At 50.4% G+C, this 16,935-nt stretch overlaps 1 protein-coding gene across 1 annotated transcript; it reads left to right on the top strand.

The window, feature by feature from the left end:
• Positions 1–111: 111 nt before the first annotated feature.
• ACAD10 (acyl-CoA dehydrogenase family member 10) lies at positions 112–15,308 on the top strand. Its single transcript, XM_075718651.1, has 14 exons — positions 112–300; positions 821–969; positions 1,806–2,000; positions 3,620–3,778; positions 4,569–4,728; positions 5,172–5,313; positions 6,118–6,186; positions 6,988–7,169; positions 7,742–7,892; positions 9,711–9,856; positions 10,701–10,874; positions 11,779–12,134; positions 14,251–14,319; positions 14,605–15,308. Exons 1-14 carry the CDS (start codon positions 135–137, stop codon positions 14,680–14,682), a joined length of 2,196 nt encoding a protein of 731 aa, XP_075574766.1. The 5' UTR covers positions 112–134; the 3' UTR covers positions 14,683–15,308.
• The last annotated feature ends 1,627 nt before the right edge of the window (positions 15,309–16,935 follow it).

Raw genomic sequence — 16,935 nt, 5'->3', positions numbered from 1 at the left:
CTTAAAGGTCTTTTCCAACCTAAATGATGCTATGATTCTATGTGCATGAATAAATATTTACCCTTGTAATTCTATACTTTGCATCCTAGCCTCTCTCCTCAGTCAGTATGAGCCAGCTGCAAATTTTCCGCAGCATGTACCTGAGGAGCATTACCCGCGCCCCTTACCTGCTCTGTGCCGGGATCTGGCAGCACCCACAGGGGTTAATTCGGCGGAGGCAATCGGGATGGTGCCATTATAAAGCCGTGATCTTTGACGCAAGCGGAGTGCTCCTTCCGGCCCCTTACAAGACAGCCGCGGGTGCGTATTCTCATTTCTTATTTGCTCCTGTTGTTTCTATGCATGGAGGGAAAAGAAATTTCAGGTGTCCCTGTCAGCTGCCTCTGGTTCTGGTAAGATATTCAAGAACTTGCAATGACGACGATGGTACCCTGTTGTGCCATCAGAAGTGCTAGAACGGACAGCAACTGGCACCTGCGTTGACAGCTCCAGATCAGGGCCTGAACCCATCTGGTACTGAAACTGTCCTCTAATGACTCTGGCTGATACCACCCAACGTGGGTACTGTCCTTCAGGGCACTTTAAGAACTCCGTGTTTTCATCCCAAGGGTACCACACCAAAAACAGAGGTGAGGTGCTTCGGCTGGGGGAATGCCCAAACTTCTTCTCTCCATGTCTGGGTAAATTACCCCAGTCCAGCACATCATTTCTCGTGAGTGCTGGTCAATGTATCAGACCTCAGAGGGATTTCAAGCTAGTTTCCCAGTTCTGAGGATGCCGTATATGCTCTCTCCTGGCTTTCTTACTTTTCTCTGTATAGACTGGGAGGCCCGGAATTGTATTCCAGCCGGCACCATCCAGCAAGCTATACTCTCTGGAGGGGAAAATAGTCCCTCTCTGAAGTACACAAGAGGAGAGCTGACGACTGTGGAGTTTTTGCAGGAATTGGGACAGCAGTGCTTTGAGATTGTAAGCCAACTCCCCCCTCCTCTCTTTTTGCTTCCTGACTGCAGGGAAACAGGATCCTGCAATGTGGTGGTTCAGGGAGGAAAGAGAAGCTTTTAAAAGAAATCCTTTGATGGAAGGGTCTGGATTTACCATCTAGGAAGCATTGCTGTCTGATCAGGGCAGACTTTTCACTGCCATCGTCATTCTGGTACCCAGGCAGATTGATCAGCTGAATTTGCCTTCACTTCCATCAGCCTCTTCCTGCATATTTCATAGCTTTTTTTTACTTCAAGACATCTCTAGGATCAGCTGAGATGAGAAGACAGAGAGTCAGAGATCAGCTAAAAGGCTTTTGCTGCTAGTTCTTACATGGGCACGCTCAATGGATGGAGGCCGTGGCCTCCAGGAAGGGTTCTTAAGATCAATAGAAGCCCCTCCACGACAGCTCCAGGAACACAGTGCAAGAATCCTCTTTTGAATAAAGTCTTTTTCAAACAGCTCAGTCTAAAATGCAGGTTCCTTTCCTGCTTGCTGAATGGTAAAGCAGTATATATCTCTAACCTGCCTTCATTCCGTGGCAGGCACAGTCCTAGTGCATTTCTCTTTCCCCAAATCAGCCCTTTATCTCTGCTGCTGCTTCTGTAGACTTAGTCATGTGAGAACGCATGTTTATTTGGTCTAAGCAATTTAGCTGGGATATTCACTGACTGCCTTCTGCTGCAAAAGGGAGTAGGACAGCAAGAAAAGATGATCAGGCAACCTACCTACCCAACCACTCTTATTTTCCTCCCTGCTTAAAAACCATTTATGGCTAATTATCATTCTTGGGGGGGGTGTGTGTGTCTCTGGTTTCTTAGGCAAATATCTGTGTTCCAGTGGACTCTTTTCTCTTGGACTTGATCAAAAATGAGATGATAAAACAGCTCCCCATAATGGCAGAAGCAGTACAGTGTATCCGTGCAGAAGGTCTTAAGACAGCTCTTCTAAGCAACAGCTTCTGTCTGCTGAATGGAGAGGGCTTTCTGCCCCTAGACCGAGAGCACTTTGATGTGGTAAGCCTGGATGGATTGCAAAATGCATTTCTGTAGCTACGTCTGTAGAAAGCTGCAACTGAAGTTCTTTACATGCAGGGACCAAATGAGCAGCGACCGGCAGCATGTATTAGCAGACATAAATGTAATAGTCTGTGAAAATATTTCCTGGCACAATTTGTTGTAGTGACTGAGCCTTGAAGAGAGTCTGAGTGAGTGGCAGGTACTTGTGCCTTTGAAAATTCATTGCAAAATACCCCCACAACCACAAGTATACATGTAACAGGCATAGCTAGCGATGTTGATAAAGGACTTAGAAGCTGGAATGCTAGACAAGAAATAAATGTTATTACCCAGTGCCCCTGCTTGCTTTATATTTAGCCCTTACTCTTTTAAAGTTTGTTTCATCCCAAAGAATTGCAAAGCATCCCCCATATGAGAAAACTCCCACTACCCCAACATGCCAATCTGTCTGAGCTGATGAGCAGGCAGAGACCCCTCTCCCAGCATGCTTCGCTTTTGCAAAGATGAAGCAGAAGATTCACCATGAACCTCGAGGCTGGTTTGAGTGGCTTCACTTTACCAGGCAGTTATGAGGACTTGCCTCAGCATGACAGAAAATTTGCTCTTTTGTGTGCCCCAGCTCACATCTTCAAATTTCAGGAGTTTATTCATGTCTTAAGTTTGTTTTATAGCCTTGATCGAGACAACAAAATATGCAAAGAAGAGTAGTATTGGTACATGTAAAACCTGGGACTGTTTAAAGTCATCTTGTCAACATTATGTCATTATCAACTCAGCTTTCTGTGCATTATCCTAGTGACACCAGTGCCTATGAAGTTCTCTTAGTGGAGTGATGCTCTGTTGTGATGCTCTGTGCTACCTTTCATCCCAGACTGTTTCAAAGCACTTTAATAACCATGGCCTATCCGGTGTCATCACTCATGTGGTGTGGCTCTTCTGTAACAGCAGGCAACAGCACTGCACAGTAATTAGTGGGAAAAAAAGAATTAATTGAATGTGGATTTCCATTAGGACTGGCTTTTATGTCTATCTAATAGATTCATTTCTATTCCTAGAGTGTCTATCAGTGCAGGGTTGAAATATTGCTTGAATTTTTTATGGTTTTGAGGGCAATATGAGTATTCAGAGACTGACTCAAGATTTTTTTGATCCAAATTTGGGCAGGCGATTATGGTCAATATCTCTGCTGCTGCGAAAATTGCTTTGGCGTAGTTGATAGGTGCAATGGTCAGGACACTGCTTTTCCAGATCATTTGGAAGGTGGTGCAATCCAAGGCTTTCTTGGACAGCATTGAGCAGTTGGTTCAGTACAGTCTGGGGCATCCAGTGAGTCTCCCACATCGTGATATCTCGTTGGATATCTTCCATCCAAGGACTGGCTGATCCTGTTTAGCTTATTTGAGCTGACAGAGCCACAGCCAAGCAATTGGCACCCACGCAGTCACTTGAATCACATCCTATCCAGCTCTGTCAGCCCTCCATTCCCCGTGTCCTTTATTTCACATGTTACTTAGACTGTCAGTCTCTTTCCCACCCTCCCATCCTCCATTTCCAACACTGCACAGATGTTTGTGGTCACAGTAGGCTCATGCATAATCCATTTGTTGTTGCCGTAGATGGTTGAATCCTACCAGGAAGGAATGCGCAAGCCAGATCCTCGTATCTACAAGCTGTGCTTGGAGCGCTTGGGTGTTCAGCCCCAGGAATCCATCTTCCTCGACAGCAGCAGCCAGAACCTAGAAGCAGCAGCCCAGCTTGGCATTAAAACAGTGAAGGTACAAAGCAATGCAGCCAGAGCAGGCTTTGGGTATGGTTTCTAAGTCCAGAAGCTGTGTTTGACTTGAATGGCTCAGGATTTTCAATCACAGTGGCAGACTCGTGTTGCCAAGCCTTTTGTTTCAGCCTGTCCTTATTCCTACAGGATGTGGCAGGGTTAAAAGGGAGGATTACTGGCAAAGTTTGCACTGGCCTGTTTCATTCACAGCTCTAAATCCTACAGCCAGCGTAACCTCGGAGAATTCACTTCTCCTTTATGCACCTCAGTTTCCTATTAGAGAAACAGCCCTAACTGTATGGTTGAGACAACCACATCCATCTGATGTGAGAAAATAAGACATATTTAATACATTTCTAGAAGCCCTGAGGCTTCATGGATCTGTCAGCTGGGGACTGTCTGGTTATCCCCCAGGCTTTGGAGATAGTGAGCACAGAGGTTTTACTTTGGTGAGGGGGAAGGATAAGCATGGGACTGGTGGGAAGAGTGAACTCTGCTCCCCTGGACTGCGCACAGGGAATTCCAGCTCTTAGCCCAGCCCAAGCTCACAGTGCCTATGCCACAGTAAGAGGCACGTCTCTGGGACAGAGACCAAGGAGGGAGGCTCAGCGAGTATTGGTAATGGCACTCTGTGCTGGCAGGGACTGACCAGTGAATTCTGGGGTGTCTCAGTGGATCGGTGCTGTTGGACTCACAGGTAAATGCATCACAAGTGTACAGAGCTCTTTCTTTCCCAGGCAATTTTATCTTCTAACTCTCACACAGTGTTTCTCCCTCCCTCCTGCTTTCAGGTTGATGATCCAGAAGTAGCACTCAAAGAGCTAGAAACCTATCTGGGTTTTCCTTTGCAAGGGTTTGTTCCATACACTCGTTCAGTGAGACCAAGCATGGAAATCCCAAAAGATCGTCTGCAAAAGTACCTTGAAAACGTTCTCAGTGACCAGGCAACAGGTATTGCAGTGCTTTTTGCTCTTCAGCCTGAAAGCTTGCATATCTGGAGCCATTGGCTCTTTCCATCATATGACAGATGGATTGAAAAATAGTATTAATGAAAGGCTCCTAATCTCCAAGCAAATGGTGCAGCCATTCAGGTTTCAGTGATTCGTCACTGCTTCTGAGAAATGGGAAACAACATTTTAGGACTTCCTCATTTGGGAGGTGTTGCGCACAAGTTGCCAAAGAGATGCCAGGAATATTCCTGGCCTGTGAGCCATCTATGAGCGATTACCATGCTCCCAGGGATTTGGGACACAGGAGCAAAGTGTAGGTTCCTGATTGCTGCAAGTGAGACCTCAGACCCAGGCACAGGAAGGGGAAGTAAAACCTGGAGAAGTGGTGAGAAATAATCCCAGCTCATGCTTCTGTCTGCTGACCCTCTGCTCTCCACTCTTCAGGCCCACTAGTATTACGGCAATTTGGCCACGGACAGTCTACCCGGACCTATTACGTCAAGTTTGGAGATCGCTTGCTGGTGCTGAAGAAGGAGCCCTCTGACAGTCTGCATCCCTCAGGCCCTGCTGTCAGAAGGGAATACAGGTGAGAAGGAGCTGTGCTCCTCATGCCAGCTGATCAGAGAAGACTCTGGTAGGAGATCCTAAACAACCCCGTCCTAGGGACAGTGCTCTCTATTCCAGTCTTGGCTTCTCTGTTCCACATCACACTCACAGTTCACACGCCTGCCTCCCACATTGTCCTCCCCTGCATTTTGCACAGCTCCATATCCCAGTCTGTGATCTGTCCGTTTGCTACAGCTGGCGTAAGCAGTCCTGGATTGAAAGATAAGGCTGTGCTACCACTCTGCAGCTGGCGGTAAGCATGCAATTAGGACCCTGTGCCTGTGAAAAGCACCCTCCCCACTCCTGCACTATGATCCTTCCAATCCACAGAGCGCACCACAGCTCTCCCAGCCCATGCAGGGAGAGGCAGGATCTCACTGTTGTGTCTGGCACCTTGGGTGGGAGGGAAGTTGCAGCACAATGCTGCAGCTGAGCAGCGAGCAGCCTAGCTAAGGGCTAGCCCCATGCTGGAGCAGTCATGCTGCAAACCAGTTTGCTGTGCCAGAGGTCTCTGCCTGAGCAGCAGAGCAGCAGGATGCTTTGCGGGGGCTGCTGTGATCTCCCCTTGGTTTTTCAGAGTGTGTTAGTCTCAGGGCTCTGAGCCATGCAAAGATTTTGGTGTGCTTCTTTCCCCTACCCGCAGCCATGTTATTTTAGTGTGTTTAAAACTGAGCACAGAACTCTCTTTAGAAAGACTGTGTGTCCACCTAGCAACAATGCAGTTCTAGTATCGATTCCCTAACGCCTTTCTGTGCTGACACGGCTCTCTGACTCTCCCTGGCAGGGTACTGAAAGCACTCGCTGAGGCTGGTGTTCCTGTTCCCACTGTACTTGCTCTCTGCGAGGACAGAAGGTAATCTTGTCCCTCAGCTTTCACTCTGCTTGACAACTTCAGCCAGATTTGCCCAACGATGAGGAGAGGAGAGAAGGAGCCAGACCTCACAAAGTGCACTGGTGTAATTAGTCCAGTTTCAGGCTAGAAGAGCCTCTGGAAGTTCAAAGGATAGTAACACTTTTATTTGGCTTGGTTTAGGCGTGTCCTATTTTAGCCATTAATCAAAATTCTGTCTTCCTTCGAAAAGGAGCTATAAAACAATGTTGTAGGGCTTCCCGCTGACTCAGTATGCTCAGGTTTCCAATAAGGAGGTGATTTTTCTAACTGCCAGTCCTCAGACTTGCCCCAAGATCTATAGCTGCGATAGCAGCAAGTCTGAGACCAAGACACGCTGTCTAGCCTGCAGTCAGCACAGCTACGCTCAGATCTCTGCTGGCTGCAGTAATAAGTCTCTGCACTGCAGTTAAATGTGTGTCCACCGTTCGTGATGTTTGCATGCAGTGTGACAGCCTGCCTCCAGAGCCCACTGCAGGGGAGGCAAGGAGATGGTTGGTGCTGTAGCCTGGCCCCAAGATCAGCTTCCTGGGGCTGCAGGGAATAGGGCTGATCACGCCGCAGCCATGTGCTGCAGGCTGGCAGCCTGAGTTGGGCTTGAGCCCAGGCCACAGCTGGGCGTGAGTGCCCAAGTGCCGTTGAGGCTGCTCTTCATCTTCCCATGCAGGTGAGGCCTGGGGGCATGTTCAAGGTGCAGGTGAAATTTGAGGGGCGTTAGGTAGCAGGATTAACCTCAGACCCACCGGTTCCGCCTTGCTTTCCCAGCACCCTTGGCACACCTTTCTACCTGATGGAGTACTGTGCTGGCTGTGTCTACAGCGACGTCTCCCTGCCTGGGCTGCAGCCTAGCCAGCGGAGGGCTATTTATGCTGCCATGAGTGAAGTCCTCTCCAAGATCCACAGCGTAGACCTCAGAGCAGCCAAACTGGAGGACCTGAGGGAGCATGGTGAGAGAAGGCTATGTATCCTCTATCACTGTTTTCTTCTTCTGTGTATCAGCATTTCAAGGGATAGGCTCGGGTACAGGACTTGGGCCAAACTTGGGGGCAGTTGGGAAAGCGAAGATGAGCAGCAGGGTGTCTGAATCCCCAGGCATGGGTGGGAGGGTGTGGAGAGCTGCTTTAGATCCTCCAGGTCTGTGTTTCCTGTTAGTAGTTCCCAGAGCTTCCTACCATGAGCAAGAGCTGCACTGTGGGTGCGGGAGTAACTTGTTTGCTGCCATCTCTGACCAAATTTCCTCAGCTCCTCCAGTGTCTGCAGGCTATCTCAGCTTCTCAGAGCTGGTGGAGAAGTTACACTTTTGTCCAGGATCTGGTTATTTCCACCAGAATATCAGTGCCCAGTTAAGAATGTATGAGACCCCTGGAAATCACAATTAAACTCTTGGAGTTTATCTCAGGGTGCTGGACGGAGATCTGCTTGGCTGTTTGACTTTTTCTGCATGCACCTTTTATGCATCTCTTTTGAAGCCTCTTTGTTCCTGTCCCTTTCCCTGAGAGCCTTCATTCCCTTTTTACAGGTGATTACATTCAGTGGCAAGTTAAGACCTGGACAAAGCAGTATCGAGCTATGGAAACTCATGTTATCCCAGCCATGGAGAGACTCATCGAGTGGTTGCCTCTGCATTTTCCTGAATCTCAGAAGACAACAGTCGTGCATGGTGATTTCAGGTACTGCTTGGCTGACAGCACTGGCCTGGAGCACATCCCAGGCAGTAGAGAGGGAGAGAGAGTGTGAAGCGATATGCAAACTCCACAGAGATGCTGAGTGGGGCTGGCACAGCAGCTTCAGAGTAGTCTGAAAGCTGGGCTCTGGGTCATGTTCAGCATCCCCCAGGTAATGAGACCTGGAGGGCCACAAGCCCTTCGCATCTGTCATGAGAAACATATCCCAAGAGCTCTGACTGGTGCTCTCTGGCACACAGAGGTCTCATATTTTCCCCAGTGTTTATCTGCCTACTAGTGTGTGGCAGTCTGAAGCAGTGCCCATTCGAGAGCACGGAAGCTGGGGCAGGAACTGAAAGCCTGGACTCCTAATGTCCGATTCCAATCTTGCTGCCTCAGTTGGTGTTTCAGAGTTTCTTCGCCCAACCATTGCAAGCACTGGTCTTACACTGGGGGATCATCAGCTGTTTTCTGCAATACTCAGAAATCAGTCCTGGAGCATGTTACTAATGATATTTGGTTTTTAAAGAGTTTGGGTGTGTCGTGGTTTAGCCCCAGCCAGCAACTAAGCACCATGCAGCCGCTCGCTCACTCCCCCTGCCCTGGTGGGAGCGGGGAGAGAATTGGAGGAGTAAGAGTGAGAAACACTCCTGGGTTGAGATAAGAACAGTTTAATAATTGAAATAAAGTAAAATAGTAATGATAATAACAACAATATGATAATGATAATAATAATATACAAAGCAAGTGATGCACAATGCAATTGCTCACCACCCGATGACCAATACCCAGACAGTTCCCGAGCAGCGATCGCTGCTCCCCGGCCAACCCCCCCCAGTTTCTATACTGAGCATGATGTCATATGGTATGGAATAGCCCTTTGGTCAGTTTGGATCAACTATTCTGGCTGTGCCCCCTCCCAGTTTCTTGTGCACCTGGCAGAGCATGGGAAGCTGAAAAGTCCTTGACTAGCATAAGCAGTACGTAGCAACAACTAAACCATCAGTGTGTTATCAACATTCTTCTCCTACTAAATCCAAAACACAGCACTATGCCTGCTACTAGGAAGAAAATTAACTCTATCCCAGCCGAAACCAGGACAGGGTGGCTGGTGAGACTCTGCAGGTTTGTACAGCAAAACCTGCCAGTGTTAAAAGTGAAGACATGCAGGAGCATGGTGGCTAGGGACAGAGGTGAGGGATGCTGAGAGCTACTTCTGCGTTGTCAGACCCTGGGTGCCAGGGATGTGAGGCTGCAGCGTAGGCGTGTGCCAATTCTGAGCGAAGGCTCCTTCCCGCAAGGTTTAGTGCATGCGGTTCCTGTGTGAGTGGAAGCTGGTGAGCTCTCTGCACCCTGGCAGGATAGCTGCTCTGTTTCCTTCTCGGTAAGCTGCTGCCCTCTCCTGGGGCTCAAACTGTTGAAGGCTGTACTATGCATAATATACAGCACATGACAATGCAGGGCCTGGAGTTATTGTGTGCCTTTGAAATGATCAGAAGATCCCCCTGGACAGTGACTTGCCTGCTTCACTTTTTGGCTAGCCTGTCCAGTAACATCTGTGAATGATCTGAGGCCCTGAATAACTTGGTTTCATTCTTCAAAGCACAGCTTAGTTCATCATTAACCAGGGAGTTCACTGTTGAGTAATATTCGTCCTCCCTGACCTATGCTTGCAGAAATTAATCTTTCACTTGTGCAGCCTCCCAAAGGACTCAGCAATTTTTGAAGAGCATGAAGAGCACTGGAAATCACCTACTGCTGCTGAGCACTGGGATTTTTTCCCCCTCTTGAGACTTTTCTGATCTCTTTTTCCCTCTGATACAGGATGGACAACCTGGTCTTTCATCCAGACAGGCCAGAAGTCCTTGCTGTCCTTGGCTGGAAGCTTTCAACTCTAGGAGATCCCATCTCTGATTTGGCGAATAACTGTATGGCCTACTTCCTGCCACCTCACTTTAATGCACTGAGAGGTACAGAGAGGCGCAACATCATGTTTGACGCACGGAGAGAGGAACCAGAGTTTAGGAGCAGAGTAGCTCCTGCCCAGAGGGTTCAGCTGACAGTTGGGCTCATTGCAGTTGGAAGGGGCTATGTCTCGTACCATATTCCCTGCTCTGCCCTTTCTCCCCTCCTTGAAGAACGCCGCATCCTTCCAGGGCGGAAACATCTTTCTGCATGTGCAGTAATCACTGTGGCATGGTCGCCCCATCCCCAGTTTGTCTCGTATCTGCCACCCATTTGGCAGGTACTCTGCCATGCACTCCCTATCCTGGTTGGCACTGTCACCCTGTGCATACACATGGACCTTTGTTAGCAGTCACATCAGGGATGGCCCCAGAGAGGAGGACCCTGCTTCACAGCTTGCAAAACTGTGTTTAAAAATTAGCTTGGGTTATTTTCCCTCTCACTTCAGCTGTAAAGCTGGGGAACTCTTTTGGGTGGGAAAGCTGTGAACCGGGCCAGCCCAGAAGTGGTTTGTCCACAAAGTTATACACCTGTTAAAAATAACAGTATAGGGGTAAACAGGGAGGAAAATCACTCCATTGTTTAGGAGGAAGATCCCTCAGTCACTGCTTTCACAATCTCACCCCAACAAAGAAAACTGCCCCGTATGCATTTCACCTACGTGGGTTGGTGCCAAACCCCCATTGTTATGTACGGAACCAGCATGGCAGCAGTGCAGGTGTTGGATGGGTGCAGGTGTCTCCGCTGCTCCGCAGCTGCATGGCTCTGCCACAAGCCTCACGGCATCCCTAGAAAGCTCTGAGCTCCTCACTGTCTGCTGCTTCACTGTTGCCTCTTCATGTCTTCCAGGCTTGAGGAAGTGTGATTTGGGGCACCTGGGAGTCCCCACGGCAGAGGAGTATTCCCGGATGTACTGCAGCCACATGGGAGTGGAGCACCCTGAGAACTGGAATTTCTACGTGGCCTTTGCCTTTTTCCGACTGGCTGCAATGCTGCAGGGACTTTACAAACACTCTCTGGAAGGTGAGGAACCCAACCATGATCTCCAGGCAGAGCACAGACACACGAGCACCAGTGTGGGGAGAGCTCTCACCCTGAACCAGTGGAGGTCAGACCGGCAGCACGTGCTGCAGGGTTCAGGCACTTCTGGCTGTGAATCCCAAGAGCTCTGAAATTCCAGGTGCTACAGCAAAGTGTGGCATGTCTGGCAGCCTTGTGCTTTCAGCATAGAGCTCCTGTGGGAAATAAGGGATCAAAATGAGAGACCTTGTTTCACTCTGGAGATGAGTGACCTGGGAGTAATCATGCAGTGAGTTATTGCTGCAGGTAGACAAGAGGGATGTGAACAGTGTCCTGTAAAGCACAGAGCTCCCTCCCTGCTCCAGCACAGGCTCTGGAGGGTGTGAGGCTGCTAGAACCTCTCAGGCTGGCTGTGCTGTGTATTCAGGTTGTGCCCTGCAAACAGAAAAAAGGGCCAAAGGGGAGCACAGACAGGTCATTCCCCCAGCAGCTGCTTTTTGCTGGATGCAAGGTCTCGTCTGTTCCTGTTTGCTGTTTGTGCTGATTGGAGGTTGCTGTGTGATCAATTTTCTTTCATGGGAGAACTGAGCAGAGGCCAGAGTTCAGAGCTCAGACCCGTGTCCTACAGGTGGAGCTCTCAGACCTTCAATCTAAGCACCACCTTCGAAGAGAGACTCAAAGCAGGGAGGTGGGGTGAACTCTCAGTTGTGTTTATCTGCATACATGAAGTCTGGCCTGGGAGGCTTTATCAGAGAAAAACAAGATGTTATTTTCATATTCCTTAGATAGGAGTCTCCTTGAGTCCTGCTGGGCTGGCCCAGACAAGGGCACATGGTGCTGTTTGGGACGTGACTACATAACATGGGCTCTTTCAGACAAAGATGGCCAGTTCTTCTCTTGTCCCCAGGGAGGCCAGCTCCAGGTGAAAGCAGCCCAGAGGATGCAGAATTTGTGGCTGACCTGGCTTGGGAGTTTGCCATAAAAGAAGGATTCCGTGTGTTTGACAGCCTCCCCACCACAAAACCTCTCGCACGATCTTACAGCACCTGGGCCAGGCGAGGGCCAGTCCTCAGCAGGAGCTATGGTACCTGGCCACATTCTGGGGCAGTTCCTGAGCCCAAAGTCCCCCTGGTCACTGCCGCCACTAGCCTGCTGGGGATGGCCCAGGGTCTTTGCTGCAAGCTGGAAAAGATCATGGGTGTCCAGTGGAGTTTTCTGATTTCCCAGTCCAGATGGACTCCACGTCCGCTTCTAGAACTGAAGGTGAGACATCTTCCTCCTTAAAGTAGCTTTGCTTTGCTGCACCTGCGCCAGGGTGGGGGACTGTGGCATGCCTCTGTGTGTCCTTGCTTTCCTGATCACATCAGACACTTGGCACTTGCAGAGTCCAATGGCTTGGAGAAAGGAGGCCGGGTTCCCGTTGCTGGCTACATTTGAGTAACAGAGTTCATATTCTGGGAAACAGCAATTTCAGAAGCTGGCACTCCCAGGATGAGCAGATTACCGCCAGCCCAGCTGTAATTGCTGGTGCTGCTCCACCAAGGTCCTGCCACCAATGCTGGTGGAGTCTCCAGAGCCTGGCTGGGCTTGGGCTTTTGAACACCTGCCAGTCCAGCGCTTGCTCATTCCCTTCCCCTGGCAGGGCTCTGGAGCCTCGCTGCAGCTTCTGTGTGGGAAAGGCTAAGTTAACTTTCTTTTAAGAGTCCCTCCCAGTGCTTTCTTGTGAGATAGGGCAGGGAGCGGCTTGCACCTCCACAGCTTCATTTCCTCCTTTGTGTTCTCTTATCCTGTTCTCCCTGGCAGGGGCTGTCCCTGCAGACGTCCCTGTCAGCAAACAGTTGTCTGCCCAGTGATAAGCCGAGTGTAATCGGCAGTGCAGGCTCTGGGATGCCACTTGGAGTTTGACCCTACTACCGTCCTGGGCTCTCCTGCACAGAGTGGGTGCTGCTGCAGCCCTGAACCCTCAAAATGGAGGGACATTGGTAATTCCTGGTATGGTGGGGAGGAAGCAGAAACCAGCTACCAAAGTGACTTGCCCATGGTCACGTGGTGGGTCAGTGGCAGAGATGGGAGTATTATCAGGTCTTGAACTGTAGGGTTTTAAATACACATCTCTTCCTTCTGCCAGTGCAAGGCAGGTCGGGTCAATACACAGGTATCAGGACACCTGGGTCCACTGCCTGGGCTCTGCAAACTGTCTGGTTTCTCTGTGCTTCCACTTCCCAGTGCTGCTGGTGGCCACGGTGCGGCTCGGTGTGCTTGTGGCTCTGGGCTGGCTGATGTTGCAAACAGATTTGCTGGGAGTGGTGTCATAAGTAATCATTCACAGAGTGTGTCATGAAAGCAAACATCCCTATCCTTGGGTTGCTACTGAGATTATATTCTTAATGTATTCTAGTGACATTATCAAATTCTAGTGGGTTACTTAACTGCCTTTTCGCTGCCAAAAAAAAAAAAAAAATCCCATCTGTTTTTTAGCCCTTCAGAAGCATTTCCCTGTGCTCTGGCAGAAACCAGCAAACCTCAGCATTTCAGGGTGCTTAGCAGCTGATCCCCTGAGAAGGTAGAAAAGGAGGGGAAACAGCAGCTCTGAGGAAATTGGAAGTGCTAAGATGAGCAGATCTCTTTGCCCTTCTTCCAAACACTCATCTTCAGAGCTGGGAGAGAGTCGCCAAGTCTCTAAATATCAGTACCACCACGCTCTCTCTACTCCATGCCTTGGGTTTGTGGTAGAGACACTGCTTGTTGTCTGGGGGACCAGAGAGCTCCCTCATCCCTGCCATCTCCCTGTTCATCCCACTGTTCTTTCCCTTGGCAGCGTCCCTGCACCATCAACCTTTGCTGTGGAAGCATGTTGTGAAAGCCAGGGGAGGAGTATTGCTGCCCGCAGCAGAAAGATAATGCAGCAGAGCGTTAAACAGCCAAGTAGTCCTGGCCTGGGATTGTCACAGTGCTCATAAGCTGGGCAAAGACCAAGGGAAAGGGCAAGTCTGCCTCATGCCAGCTGGCACTGCAGGGGTGGAGGTTCGTCCCAGCGAGCTTAGTGGCGAAATGCCCTTGGCTGAGGCACTCATGGCTCAACAGGGCAGCGTCTCGGCTGATCCTGCCATGTCCTGCACGGGGAGCCAGCACATTTTGCATACTGGTCCCGAAGGCTGCCTGTCCCCGTGGTTCTCTGGGGAGATCCTCTCCATGGTTGCAGAGCAAAGCTCAGTTTCTCTCTCAGAGCAAGCATAAGTGCGTCTGGCCAAAGCACTGGGCACACAGCTGCACTCCCAGTGTTGTGCCTCCGAGGGAGCCAGGACTGGCTATCGGAGGGGGCCAGCACCAGGGTAGGGGGATGTAGGAGGATATAACGTGTCTCATCCTTTTCCATCAGGCAGAGAGTGCCAGGACCAAAGCAGTGGCTCTGATGATGACTGTACGGGCCATGGATCAGGATAGCCAGGTGAGCAGACACACGCGCCTAATATTTGACCCTTCTCTGGCCCAAATAAAGCAACACAGGGACACCTCCCTTCTGGGGCTTCCTCCACGTGAGGCATTGCAGGCTGGGGCACGTGAGCACGAGGGGTGATTTGTCCTGTCTGTAGTGGGTTCCCAGGTGAGAACTTTTCCCCAGCACTTCATTCCCCAGGGCATTTGGAAGGGGCTGGGGTGTTTGCTGCTGTGCTTCCCTGGACCTGCAGCTCCTTACTTGCCCTGTGTGGGCTTTGCTTTCACTCTCACACAGGTCTCTGGAGCAGAGCATCTCAGCAGTGCAGACCCCAGCCTGGTGCTTCACTCGGACCTGAGCTCCATGTCTGGCTGAAGGTCCCACGTGGTTCACAGGACAGCGCTCTCCAAACCAGAGCTGAGTCACTAGCCGCAGTGCTGGGGAGCCTTGGACGTGAGACTAAAACAGCCACTCTGGCGTGGGAGAGGTCATGCTAACAGCAGCCTGGGAGCTTCTGAATTTCAGTGGTGTTTGCTGTTATCTCGTATCTGGGCTTAGTGCCTTTATTGCTAGGCTCAATAGGTATGGGCCAAATCCATCCCTGGATCATGAGGCTGCAGGCCGTCAATACCAGCCTTGTGGGGGGAGAGTTGGTCAGGAATGACCAGGTGGGGGTGCAAGACTTGTTTTTGGGAATAAAGAGCAGGGTGTCTCTGCTCCTTCAGCACAACACCTCCAGCTACCTGCAGACTCTAGAAGGAGTCCAGTCAGTGCTGGGGGGAACTGAATCACATCCTTGAGGACTCCTGGCTTCAGGGGAGACTCTGGAGCTGAGGCAGTGCCTGGTCCCTGGAACTGGGAGGACTCCATGGTTCCATGACTGCAGTGGATCTCTCTGGGTTTCTTCGGGGATCAGGGAGGATGCAGACTGGAGCAACGGCAGCTTTCAGTGCTTCACAGAGGCCAGCAGGAAGGAGAGAACTGTGGGAACAATCATGGGAATTCACGGGCTCTTCATATGTAGTCTAGTATTAATTCAATATTAAAGTGATGGGGACACATCTTTGAATTCTTCTCCAGCTTCTCCAGTGCGGGCACAGCCTTGCAGCCCACTTTCACAAGGCCACATCCGTCTGCCCAGGGTCGCCACCACATCCCTGCTCTCAGGGGCACAAGGGGTGCTGCAGAGGAGCCCTGGGGCAGCTGTGCTGGCTGCTGAACACCAGGACCATAGGGCTGTAGGGAATCCTCGTAACCTGAGCTTTGGTTTCTCCCAGGCTCCAGAGTGAAATTCCACCTCAACCCCAGGCACTTGGCGCTGCTGTGGAAGGGGGAGGGAGCCTTTATCTGAGCCTGTGGCTGTCCAGCCCAGACAGTTGGGATGATTTCCTAACAGACACCTGGCCTTTGCACCTCCCACCATCTCATCTTTCAGGCAGGCTCAATCCCAGCCAGCTATTGCAGGGCTGAGAGTTTGAGGCTGAGAGCTGGGTCTGCCATAAAGGTGTTTCTTCCATTGCACGCGGTTTTACTGCTGCTGGGTTTGCCTCCTAAGCCCCAGGGAAGGGAAGGGTCCTGCTCAAGAGGAGCAAAAGCATTAACACAGGGCTAATGCTCAGTGTCATCAGTTGTCCACCCCGGTATCAGCAGAAGACACACACAGGACAGCATATGGGAGCTTAGCCCTGAGCAAGGGTTGGTTGGAGCTCAGCTCTGAGATGCACCCTGAGGATATGCAGCCTGACCCAGTCCCTTTCGGAGAGACACAGTGTGCGCAGGCACGTCTCTACGGGTAAAACAGGTCTTTCTGGCATCTCCCAAAAGTGTATTAATGCATGCAGGTCTGCAATAGGAGGGAGAGCCTGTTGGAACAAGCAGCCCTCATGAGTGCCACCTGCTAAAGGGCTGCCCAGGACCCGCTGTCTGGGGCACAAAGGGGAATCGGTCACCCTTCAGGGGATAGGGGTGGCCAAGGACGAGGGAGGCTGAGATCCAGCGCAAGAGGATTTCTTTTCAGCTGATCTAGGAAAAACGCAGCCTAATCTGAGTCCTGCTGGATAACCTTGGGCAGTCGTTTTGCCTTTCTGGGCCTTGTGGTTCCTCCCTGCAAAACAAGGCTGATATTCCTCTCCTGAGTGAAATGCCTGGAAACCTGCAGATGCAGGAACTACCACCATGCTACCACCAAGACTTTCAGCAACCTGGGTCTTCCAGGACAGTGGGTTAACCTATTTTTGAATAGATATATTCTACAATTTTTCTGTCCCCTTTAATAAACCAGAGCCATCCAACCCCAGTTACCCTTCACAGACCTCTCACTAAAGGAGCCAAAGAGATGCTGTCAGATACAGGGTAATTACCACAGGTTTATTTTGGAGGTTAGGAAGTCTTTATAGTTTTGGTCTGTGGCTTCCTGAGCGATGGTGATGATAACTTGAGAACATCTCTGCTCCCTGCATGTGAATCTGCACTTAGGCACGCTTTAGCTGCACAAGGCTCCTCAAGCGAACAAGCAGAAAAGGCCTTTGGGCATTGTTGGGAGCAATTTTACAAAGCCTCTCATTTGCATGCACTGAGTAACGCTCCGGCTGCGAGACTGCTTTGCTAGCTTTGTTCCACTTCCCCTAT

This window comes from Pelecanus crispus, chromosome 11 (assembly GCF_030463565.1).
Source record: "Pelecanus crispus isolate bPelCri1 chromosome 11, bPelCri1.pri, whole genome shotgun sequence".
Lineage (NCBI taxonomy): Eukaryota > Metazoa > Chordata > Aves > Pelecaniformes > Pelecanidae > Pelecanus > Pelecanus crispus.
Note: the sequence above shows the minus strand (reverse complement) of the source record. Positions and strands in the feature narration are given on the sequence as shown.